The sequence below is a fragment of the Crocodylus siamensis genome, chromosome 11 (genome assembly GCF_052110815.1).
Source record: "Crocodylus siamensis isolate JL-2025a chromosome 11, ASM5211081v1, whole genome shotgun sequence".
In the NCBI taxonomy this organism is placed as follows: Eukaryota; Metazoa; Chordata; order Crocodylia; family Crocodylidae; genus Crocodylus; species Crocodylus siamensis.
Genome location: NC_143405.1, coordinates 63928053 through 63940182, shown reverse-complemented (window position 1 = coordinate 63940182; position 12130 = coordinate 63928053). Strand labels below are relative to the sequence as shown.

At 48.0% G+C, this 12130-nt stretch overlaps 1 protein-coding gene across 1 annotated transcript in view; it reads left to right on the top strand.

Annotated features, from left to right (window-relative positions):
- The first annotated feature begins 9901 nt into the window (after window positions 1-9901).
- SYNPR (synaptoporin) overlaps window positions 9902-12130 on the top strand; it is a 117729-nt gene continuing 115500 nt past the window's right edge. Inside the window, exons 1-2 of the mRNA XM_090022569.1 lie at window positions 9902-9991; window positions 10062-10127. Coding sequence (XP_089878695.1) covers window positions 9974-9991; window positions 10062-10127 — 84 coding nt within the window. The 5' untranslated portion in view covers window positions 9902-9973. The remainder of the gene's footprint in view (window positions 9992-10061; window positions 10128-12130) is intronic.

Genomic DNA, 12130 nt, shown 5'->3' with positions numbered 1-12130 from the left:
CTCAGCAGATCCCTCTGGGACTGCCCTGGAGAGTCCTAGCTGTGCTGCATGGTGCGGTGACACCCCAACCACCAAACTAGCATCAGGGATGTCTACAAGTCACAAAATATATGGCTTTAATAAACTGCAGACTGCCCAGTATGGTCCTCTCTCCTGCATGAATTTTAAGTAGCAGAGCTATGCTGCCTTTGGCTGACATCCCTGTCATCTCCTCCGGCATCTAAATCAGACCTTGCTCTCACCTTCTCCCACAGACTAGCTCTTCTAGGCCCTCCAACACTTCTTCTCTCCCACCTCCTAGCCAAGATGTTGTGGAAACAGCTGTCTCCACTACCTGCTTACAGGCCTGTGAGCCAAGGTAGGGTTTTCAGGTGCTGCTGCAGCTCCAATCCCCCCCTTGTTTCCATCTCAGGAGGCAGGGTCCTCAGCAAACCAGGACCCAAACAGGGGGGTAATAGGTGCATGACTGGAAAGGAAAGATTCATATGCTAGAAAAGCTGGGAAGCAACTTTCTATCCAGCAATCACCCCTTTGTAGGCCCTCCATTTCAGGCTTCTTGATGTCTGAAGTAAACCCCTTTCAGCATGAGAAACAAGGAGAAACCCAGCTTGTAGGAGAGAGATGCAGTGGCAGCAGCAAGTCTGTAAGGTCCAGGTGGATTTGGATTTGGAGCATTAAACCTTAACCCCTTCACCGCCTGCCCTGTCCATGCCTCCAGCCCCTTCCCCAAGTAGACATGCTAGAGTGCATACACTGAAACCTACTTTCTCCCACCCAACACCAAACCAGGTGTTGCAGCCCATCCAGACCTATATAGAGAGCTGCTGCATCTTGCCTGGGGAGGAGCTTGCTTTATAAAACCCCACTCTCCACTTTACAGCCTCTTAACACCTTATAATTGTTTTTCTGGCTGGTTTCATTTCTGTCTTCAAGCTGAATCTTCTGTTCTCCCCATCTTCATCCAACTGCCTGCTCATTCTTCTCTTCTGTGTTTGCCATCTGCCTGTTCCCTTCCTGTTCTTTATTCTTTGTAACTACCATGGATTTCTTATCCCACCAAAAAGCAAAGTGGGATCCCAGGTGAGTTTTCTTTTTTTCCTCCAATCCAGACCATGCAGGTGGTTGAGATCACTCAAAAGAAGCCATTTTCAAATGGCCTAAACCCATGGTGGGCCCATTTATGAACTCACACCAACAGCTATCAGGTTTTGGAAGCTGAATTTAATCATTTAGCTAAATATGCTGGCATTCCCGACGGGGTGTTTTGTATGACAGTCCCCTGCAGCATAATGCTAGATAATGAATCATCTGTTCAAAAGAAAGGATCTGGTTATAACTGAGCAAGTAAAAATGAGAAATTGGGTTGTTCCCTTTATTTTCTGGTCCCTAAAAAAAATACATATTTAGGATCATTCCTTCACTTTGCAATGCCAAGGCCTGGTTTGTGTAGTGGAAGCAGGGTACTCCTTCCTGGCCTAGACCTTCCTTTGCAATATTCATGGGATTAAGGCAGGTTGGCCTGGAACGGGAGACCTGCTGGTTCTGGTCTTGCCTCTGCAGAGATTCCCTGTGTGACCCCAGGCATTTTGCTTTATCTTTTTACTGTCTCTCTTTCCCTCTCTGCAAAATGAAGGGTTTTAAGCACTGTTGATTCATAGCAAAATTGTGGGAAGGAAGCTATTCCCACTTCCTCCAGAAGCACAGCTTTAGCACCAAGGGTCTCCAAGCAAGCAGAGAGGCATGATGAAGCCTCAAATCCCCTCCTTGTGATGAAATGTAGGCCAGCAGGACAGGACCAAACCACTTCCTGTTTCTCTTCTGTGAGCAGAGAACAAAGTGTCTAGTCTTTTACTTTTTCAAGGATGACTGGGCAGGGCAGCCTTTAATTCCACCCTCGGAGTAGTTCAGCCATACTTCACAGTGGGCCATGTTCCCAACGTAAATCCTGTTCTTCCTTCCTTGCTTGTGACAATGGTCCCATGCGAATGCAAGGCATTAATCCTGCTTTGCCCAAATGCAAACAGTGGTTCAATATGATGCTGGCTCCCCATACCCCAGACATCCCCCCCCTACCACCTGTAAGACATGCACAAAAGCATCCATCAAAATGCGATCCCAAGGATGTGAGGGGAGGTCCAACCACCCTCCATCAACAGGTGCTGCTGGAGCTGTCCTCTAGTGACCTGAGTCTCTTGAGAGCTGGACTATTGCTAAAACTGCTAGCATAAAATGGGCTTCCCTCTCTTCCCCTTGCTGTGGTTTTTTGGTAATTTGGAAGAATGTTTTGTCTTGAATGTTTCCCCTCTTGGATGCTTCACAAAACTTCATCAACATCGCTTAAAAGAAAAGAGCAAATGACAGTTCTTTCTTGCTGCCATATAATTGGCCTCCATGATTTGCAGCTTTTTGTGTCTTGCTATACACTGTTTTACAGGAGGGGTGCAGGCAGACCTGTATCTTTTTTTCCATACAGTGCTACTTTCCACTATAGGTGTCAAAAGCCTGAGTGTGCCTTCCAGAGAAATTTATTTATTTGAAGTGCAAGAGCACTTTGGGGCCCTGGCAGAGATGAGGCCTCCCTCACTGCAAACACATAGGGCAGAATCTCTGCTCCATAAAAAAAGGGACAACAATGTGGGGGAAAGAAAGTAAGATGATCGCTACTGAATATGGGGAAATACATCATGAGGCTAAGCAGCTTCTCAAAGGTGAGACTGGGAGTCTGTACCAGAGCAAGCTGAGCCCAGATTTTCTGAGTCCTGTGTCTTATCTACACAAGCATCTCTCCACTCAAGTTTTGTTGCAAAACCCCAGTGAAAAGAAAAAAGAAAGAACAGGAGGTAAATAAATGAATGACTGATTTTTTGGGGTTATTGTTTTTTGGTGATGTGGGGTTTTTTTTTGTTTTGGGTTTTTTTTACAGGAACGGATTTCCATGTTCTGGCCAGCACTATATATAGAGTATCAGCCTTCTACAGCTGGCTGATGGGTGTAGCTTTGACTGTACCCAGGGTCCATGGGAAATTCAGCTGAGAAGTTCAAAGAGAACAAGATGCCACATTAATTAATATGGGGAGGCTTGAGCTGTTTTGCAGTCATCTGTCACTTGCATAATTCTTGCCATGACAGGTAATAAGTCTTCAGTCCTGAGGTATTGCTTGATAATGTGAACTTGAACAAATTATTCATGTTGTTTGCTAGAGCTAAAGTTAATCCAAACAACACGTCTTACCAAGAGCTGAAAACCAGAGAGCCAGGGCATGGGAAGCAGAAGCATCGTCTCCTAGCAAATTAATTGCCTGGAGTTAAAGCACCTGTGGTGGGATCCCTATCGTGCCTGTCACTTCTTGTAATCTGGTTCCTGTGCTCCAGCCCCTGGTGCTTGAAGAACAGAGGCTAATTTTTGTATGCAAAGGTTTCTGGATATTGGGGATAAGAGAACTGGTGGCAGTAGCCAGATAGTTTCTATCTACGTGTCTCCAGCAAATTATTGAGACCTCATTGCTGTAGTATCAAGGGTCTGGCACAGATGCGATGGGTGCAGCAGGAAAGTGCTGTTCCTTTCAGCTCCCAGTCTGAGAGATGGGACCCAGACAGATGGCCACATTCAGAAGGGATTTGCAAGCCAAAATTGGGACTTGGATATGTTTCATGCTGGAGGCCAGCAATGTGACTTTTCAATTCCACCGAACCCGCTGGGTGCCTCTTGTTTCCCCAGTAAAGTTTCCTGGCAGACCAGTGCTCTGCTTCTGCTACTCCACCTACCTGCCAGGGCAGGGGTAGGGCTGGAGGCTTGTTTCTTGGCTGTGATTTCGGACATGCTGGGGAAGTGGCATAGCCTTTACCTCCGTGTACCTTTGCAAGGGACTACCAACAAGTGCATAGCAAGCGGAGCTGCATTTTGGGGGCTCCTTCAAAGCACTAGTCTGCTGATGTTAACTTTCTCCTTCAAGAACAACAGAGCATTTCAGGACTTTAAGGTTTTTTTGCTAAGAGATGAAACCAAAAATAGGTCATGTTTGAGGTGACCAACCTTGACAGGACACGGGCACGTATTCTGGGAGGATGGAGATTTCACCCGCACGTGGTCCTTGCCCAAAAACCCAGCGCTTGTGATTTTGTTTTCTGATGCATGAAACCAAATGCAATTTAAATATAGCTGTGGGTCAGCCACAATCCAGCGTACTTAATGAAGGGATTTGACTGGCAGCTATATATTGCATTATTTACGAAGTGATAGCTGTATAGTGGTATTGTGATAGCTTAATTAGAAGCTTAGCTTAGTTTTGCTAAAAATAAATAGTGGTGTTTAATTCTCTGCTTTTCTGAATAGTCGAGGATATCTTGGTAGCTGCATTGCTGAAATGTATTAATTGCAGAATACATTTATATGATATGAAAAAGCAGGACCTAAAATGGTATGATTTTGATTTAGATGAAGGATTGGACTTCTATCAGCTATAGGGAAATACAGACTGCATTTAAAAAAACCCAACATAATGGATACAAGACCATAGAGGATGCAAATGTGAAGGAAATTCAAGGAAACAATGAGATGGCAGTGGTCATTGCACGTGTACAGCCTAGCTGCTAAGTTTTCTGTCAGCATCTTGGCAAAGGACAGAGTCTTCAGGAGAGACCTGAAGGAAGGCAATATGGGAGCTTTACAGGGAATACCAGCCGTGTAAGATCAGAAATTGTGTGGAGGGTAGGCTGACATCTTGGGTTGGTTGTACTGGAGAAAGCCTGTGTCTTCTGAACCAGAGGCACAGGAATCCCTGGTCCAAGCAGAACGCATCTGGATCAGCCTCCCCTTCCTCTTCCTGGTGTGCAAGCATGGTCCTCGGAGAAGGCCCTCAGAGAAAGGCTGAAGGAGCAAGTTGAGGCCACCACGGCAGTGGCTGCAGAAGTCGCCCTGCCAGCTCCTATGGAAGATCTCTAGTGCAGACTTTAGCTGCATGGCACAACATTATCATCTGGTCAGCGTATCTGCAGGAGGAGTGGTGGCTGGGGGGTGTCATTCAAAGGAAGCAAAGCCCTGGACACAATCAGCAGCAAGATGAACAAGGGAGCTAAAAGCCAACACAGTCCACATTTATTTGCTATGGCTGAGGGAAGACTAGGATGGTCCTAGTGCTGATGCAAAATACATCCTGAGAGGGATTTTAATCTAATCCTTGACAGTGCTATGAGATGCATAGCTTTAAATAAAATAAAATAAAAACCAGCCCCAAAACAAATTAAAAACCTTGTGTCTCTCTCTAGAGATAATTATATTGTGGATAAGGTCTCAATCAAACTTGAAGGACAAAGTGACCCTCATTTGCCTGTATCTTGGGAAGTGACAAGTAGAATGTGAGATGTTGTTGTTGTTATTATTTATTTTTTTAAGGCCCAGGCTACACCAGAGAAATCTGGCATGCAAAGCACCATATGGTGCTTGCCATGTATGTGTGAGGCCTTGTATCCACATGCAACTGCTTGCGACAAAGCAGTGGTGCTGCAGTCACCAGTTAGCTTACACTTGCTTCAAGCCATGCTAGCTACCATCTGGGTCTCCAGTGCTCTCATCCCCACTGCTGCAATGCCAGCTTTGGAGGGTGATTATAAATGTAATGGTCCTTCACATGGCAACCTGATGTACGTGGGATATGCACTCAGGCAGAGGGGAGAGAAAAGCCTCATATCTATTAAAAAGATAGGGGAATCGTACCTATATAATCTATCTGTAAAAGCTCGATATATAGAGAAACAGTCTATGTGTGTGTTTATAGGTGTATGTATACAGATCTACTGTCTGTGATATTGCATCTGGGAACTGCCAGAAGGACTTCCAGGCTTTTATGTCAGAGCCTAGACTTGGCCTTTGCAATAATGTGCACTGAAGGAATCTGTCTAGAGTTATGCTAGAGCTACTGTGTTATTAGTGAAAAGCTTGAAGAAAATATTTAAGCAACTCAATCCTCCTTCATAGACCTATAGATCAAGGCTGGAAGGGATTGGTTATATTCCGGTTTGATCGGTGAAACACAGGCAAGAGCTCATCTGCTAGATGCAACACACACATTACCTTATATTTACTTTACTGTTCATTTCCCATCCAATGGGACTTGAAATAACTTGTACAAAATTCCCATACAGGTTCCAGCTAAAATGAAATCCCCAACAGCTGGGAAAAAATACAACAAAAGAAAAACCCTTTATCCAGGCTAAATAAAGGGAGGTCAGATGATGTGTACCTGCACTAATTGAGGACTGTCAGACTTTTTTTCTGCTCCATTTTGTAAATGAGTGGGAAAGTGTATTGGCTGAGAGAGATGGAGTAGGCTACTAACTAGTTCTTGCCCCTGATAAGTGTGCTCCACAGGATGATGACCTAGTGCAAAAAGGTTTTGTCCCTATGAAACATCTTTCCTAGTCCATTTGCCAGTTATTGCAAAGACTCACAATTGCACCTGCTCGGCCCAAAAGAGATGTAGTGCTTGCCACACACAGTCATCCAGGTGTGAAAACACAGTCAAATATAATTTGGAACAAACCTAATTTTAATTCCTACATCTTTGCCGTCTCTTCAGCATTTGCAATCGCAGACCTGCTACATCCACTAATTTGAACGTGTTTTTGAAGGATGGGTTGGGGGTTTGTGTGTACTGGCATCAAGAGAGTTGGGCCCCTGACAGTGCCTGAGTTTACAATGTCATTTGGGGGCAAAAATGAGATTGGGTGCTTCAAGAAGTAAAAGGCAAGATATTTCTACTGCTAAGCTCTTGTGGGTTTTCTCTGTTAAGGGAGCAGATGTAAGAGCCAAAAAAGGCATATTCTACCATATTGTTGCACAAGTAGTAACAGCCATCTGGAAGACTTAAAGGATAGAGCAGGCAATAAGCTTCAGCTTGAAAGTCAGGCTGGTGTTGTATAGTCACCCAAGGGTTTCCTTTCAAAGAGAGATCTGCAACAGAGATGGCCAAGTACTGAAGCAGCAGCAAATGATTAAGAACTAAAATACCAATAGTGCACTGGGGAAGCACATGCAAGTTCCTTTATTATCATTATCTTTACTATCATTAGTTATCTTACATCTGTCATTCACAGGACAGGCATAACAATTTAAAAAGCAGCAAGTGTTTCTTGTAGCTTCTCCAAGACAGCCCGATTTGCAAGTGCCCAGTGCTTGAAAAACATGAGCGTTTCCTGTATGTGCCCTGGACAGTCTCTGAAAACAGAAACCAAGGGCAATGTGAATAAATCAGAGGCGTATGCTAAGAATGAGGCTTCCAGGAGATTCAGGGAATAAGTTTGTAAACCCAATTGATAACAGCTGGCTGCAGAGTGCTGAACTCCCTCTTTCAAAAAACTCAGATTAATTTAATGGGTAAAATTGTGATTGGGAGAAAAAAGTGGTTGGTGTCATGCGTATGCTACCTGCTTTTCAGTTGTACTGCAAATATTTCAGTGGGCTTTTTGAAATTACATGAACCTTCCTGAGCTGATTTAACACATCTCCACTTGAAAGTCTGTCTAATAAAAAACCTAATCTATCAAGGGAAAGGTACCATGAAAGCTGCTATAAATCACAAGCAATGATAAAAGAAACCCATGGGCTGCTAGTTGCTCACCAGTAGTTTAATGTTTTTCAGCAGAGTATTTGGGCTCTCATTTGAGTCAGGACAATGCCTCAGCTCACCTGTGCTTCATTTATCTGGGCTGTGGTTTTGGGCTAGAATTAAAAACCTGTGAAAGAAGCAGCATAATACGCCAGCCTCTTTTCATCTCCATCTGGTCTCACAGGAGCTCTTGCCAGATGATGGTGAGATTCTTCAGACTAGTCTGCCAACACACCTCTGCAATAACCTATGGGAATAAGCAGGTAACTTGCATCTCTTAGCTCCTTCCAGGCCATCCTGAGATGACTAACAGGTGTATGCTGTTTAACACTGCTAACCTGTTTCACTTGTGCCACCAAATGCCCATTATATGATGGCTAGAGCTGGTCAAAATGCTGTTTGTTGTCCATCCGCATTTTCAAATGAAGAAAAAACCTGGTTTCTTCTCTCTCCTTTTTTAGGCTGTTTCCAGTATATGAAAAGCAAGGTTCCTGCACTCTCTGTTCTTAACCCTCCCCTACAAAAAAAAAAGCTTGCCCTCCCCTTTCTCCTAGGGAAAGAGAGTAGTGTAAACGCTGAGACGTCTAGGCACAAAGAGTAGACCGCTCTAGAGAAGTGGTTTGCTTGGGGGTTAATTGTGGTTTTACAGAGTCTTTCACCTCAAGGTCATGGACCTATGTGGGACTGACTGAATCTTTCCCTCTTGGGTTAGTTCTTGGACTAAAAGCTTTGGGTATTTCACAGGTGAAAATATTTGCAATAGGTGACCTACTTAAGACCTGGGGAGTGTAAATGCCTGTGCATGTGCTTTGCTTGAGTATTGGGGTTACTACCCCCAAAAGGACTGGAGCCCAGACCGCCGCAGGCCTGTGGCTGTGTGTTAGCTGCTGTTATTGCCTCCTTCCCCCCTTGTCTCGACTTGAACCTTGCGGTGGCAGGACACGGGTCCATCACAAAGTTCCTATTGTGTTTCCATGTGAAAAGGAAATGAAACTCTGTCAGTGCAAGAGTATGATGCAAATGAGGAAAGACAAAAGGGATCTGTGCTCCACGCGAGGCTGTGGCAAGGATGCTATTCCATTAAGAATGTGTCACGAAACGATGCCGAAACCATGTCAATGCCAGTCGGAAACCATCGTCCTGCTGTCACGTAAATGGTACAAAGCCCCTGCCGGATCCTCCGAAAGCGGTAGGATGACATTACAGGTCAGTGGCCACATGCGCTACATAGTGTACCATGTAATTGGGGCTGGGAAATTACTTTTTAATGTCAGGCCGTGTGTGGAGGAATAGGCAGCTTTCAGCAGCGAGGGCAGATGGCGTGGCAAAGACTTGGAAGCACTTCATTGCTGGGGGGGTGGGCTGCGTTCCTTCACCAGAAAAAATATCCCCTCCTATTTTGAGGGGGAAAAGCCCCTGGAAATATCCCCAGAGCAAAGCAGTCTTTTCTCCCTTTTGCCTTCTTCCCCCCTTATGACAAGGGGAATGGACACTGTGCCAGGTGAAAAGACACCCTGATAAGGGCCACTTGATGAGAGGCTCCCCTGACAAGGGCACATGCATTAAGGACACCCTGACAGGTGAGACAACACCTGGAGAAGCGCACGGGATGAGGACCCCACGACAGGCGAGTGAAGACTTTGGCGGGTGCAAGGACACGGTGACGAGAGCACACGGGAGAAGGACCCCCTGACGTGTGAAAAGCCGCCTTGGCAAGGGATAAGGACCCAGTGACGGGTATGGGGACCCCCTGACAGGTCAGAAGACACCCTCCCAGATGACAAGACCCCCTGAGAAGTGCGCACAGGATAAGTGACCCCCCCGGCAGGTGAGTGACCCCCCTGGCAGGTGGAAGGACACCGTGACAAAAGCAACCCAGACAGGCGAAAAGCCCCCTCAGAAGGGCACGGGATAACGCCCCCCTGAGGGGTGGGAAGGCCCTTGCCAACGGCACAGGGATAAAGCCCCCCCACCAGGCGAAAAGCCCCCTCAGAAGGGCACGGGATAACGCCCCCCTGAGGGGTGGGAAGGCCCTTGCCAACGGCACAGGGATAAACGGGATAACCCCCCCACCAGGCGAAAAGCCCCCTCAGAAGGGCACGGGATAACGCCCCGGAGGGGTGGGAAGGCCCCTTGCCAACGGCACAGGGATAAAGCCCCCTCAGAAGGGCACGGGACAACACCCCCCAGGGGTGGGAAGACCCCCGGAGAAGGGCGCAGGTGAGGCGCCGGGCAGGGCCGAGGGGCTAGGCCCGCCCCGGTGTGCGCGCCGCCCCCCGCACATGCGGGCTGGCTCCGCCCCGTGGCGCGGGCTGGCTCGGCGCGGCGCGGCGCGGCTGCAGCTCGGCTCGGCTCGGCTCGGCTGGGCCATGGAGGCGGTGAACCAGGTAGGGGCCGGGGGTGCGGGGTGGCGGGGCGACGTGTGCCCGCGGCTAACCCGCCTGTCTCCGCCCGCAGCTCGCCTCGGCCGGCTCCTTCCGCGCCGTCAAGGAGCCGCTGGCTTTCCTGCGCCTGCTGGAGTGGGTGAGTGCGGGGCTGGGGGGCTGCTGCCGACACCCCTTGCCCTGCTCCTCCTGGCCCCCCTGCCTGCCTGCATCCCCCCCGCTTCAGGGCTTGCTTTCCCCTCCCCTTTCCCCCTCGCCCGCCCTCCTGCTTAAAAGCAAGAGAAAGAGCCCCGCGCTGCAGCCAGCCAAGTTGTCCAGTGATGCTTATTGGGAGCGAAAGCTGCAGGTCCGATGACACGCATTGCCGGTGGGTCCCCGAGAGGAGGAGGCGAGCCGGGGCGAGTGGAAAGTTCAGCACGCGTCACATAGGATTAATCGCCTGGCAGCTGGGGAAGGATGTCTCCCGAGGGCCTGTCTGCCTCTATATGTGCCCGTGCCCGGCTGCGTGGGTCCCGAGCGCCCCGTCGGTGCGAGCGCGCCCCTGTGCCCGCTCGCAGGCCTGGGGGGGCAAGGCCGCTGGACCACGCTGGCGCTGAGGATGCTCCAGGCATGTCCTGCTGTGCATGACTCTGGGCCTTTGCGGTGCTGGGATTCGGTGGCACTTGGACAGAGGGGTTGTGTCTGGTGGGGTGGACGAGCGCTGTCTGTCTCTGTCTGTAAGCGAGGGCTGAGGCACTCACAGCTAAAGGAAGGGGCTGCTTCTCCTGCCAGATGGGGGTGAGATGCAATGGAAGGTCTTTGGGGGCCCACTGAGCCTTTCTCAGCTTTGGAGGGTGGTCCCCTCCCAGCCCCATCAGGGCAGCAAGTGCTGCTCCTCGGCTTCATCATCACTCCACGCCGGAGAAAGGGCCTTCATCCTCCACGGCTTCATGGCCGGGGGTCATGAGAAAAACACAGGTGCAGTGGACTTCCCCTGTCCTGCTTCCCTCCAGGCCATGAATGCTGGAGGTAAGTGTTGACTCCGTTGCAAGCAGAGCCCGATGCTGCAAAAGCACGGTAAGTATTTCACTAAAATACAAGTGACTGTCCCTCCTTTCGAAAGAGGTGAGTGTGTGACCAAAGTGCTTTGCACAATGTCTGATTTCTGACCAGGTGGAGGGCTGACTTAGGGAGGGGGGGAAAAATCCCCTTTAAATAACCCAGTTGTTCTTGTCTTCTCAGTTTGTCTTTTTTCCCCTCCACGCAGCGGTGCTCCGTTCCTTTTCCCCCTCCACCCCTTCTTCGTGCCCATTTGTTCAGTACAGCTACCATTTTCAACCTAAAAAAACCCAAATGAGCTTGCATGTTCTGTGGCAGCTCTCAGACTTCCCAGCAGCTTCACAGCCTCTGGTGCACTTGATCAGAACCGTCAAATTACACCCCTAATTGCTGGATCTACAGCTGTTTCATTTTGGGTGTGAGACTGCGTGTCAGGGATTTTTCTGCCGCCCCCCCCGCCATGGAAAAAGTGCTGATCACAGTGGAATTTACCCAAGCTGCTCTTGTTTAGTATGGATGAGTTTTTTTCATAACTTTTTATAGTGAGAGCTGATAACAAGGCATATCCACTGTTGTGTAAGAGAGCTGGCAAAGGAATTAGAGCACAATTATATGCATTTAAAGTGTTATTTTAAGAACTGAAAAGAGAATGGAAAGAATTTAAATCTTTGCTTGTCTATGAAACACGAACAAAAGCCTAACGACCGCAATTTGCAATGACCACAAAACTTTTATGCCTTTTTTTTTTTAACCTTGGAAATATGAGGAATAACAAGTCTTTCCCCCCCCCCCCCATCTTTCTTTCCTTTCCTGGATTTGAGTTAGAGGACTCATAAAAATCTCAACTGTGTGCTGTGAGCTTTCTCACCTTTGAGCTGCACAGACAGGATATGGGATCTTAGCTCTCAAAACACCCCTTTCTCTTCAATGCTGCTGAAATGAGCTAAGTGGGTGTTTGCAATAATAGATGTAAATGACCTAAAAAAAATTTCTCTTTTCATTTGTCCCCATTTTGGGATGTCACGTTTCGTTCCTTCTCTAGTCACCAGGGCAGTCAGGTGACCTTTGGATTTCTCCTATAGAACGCAAGCAAGAAAAGTATTG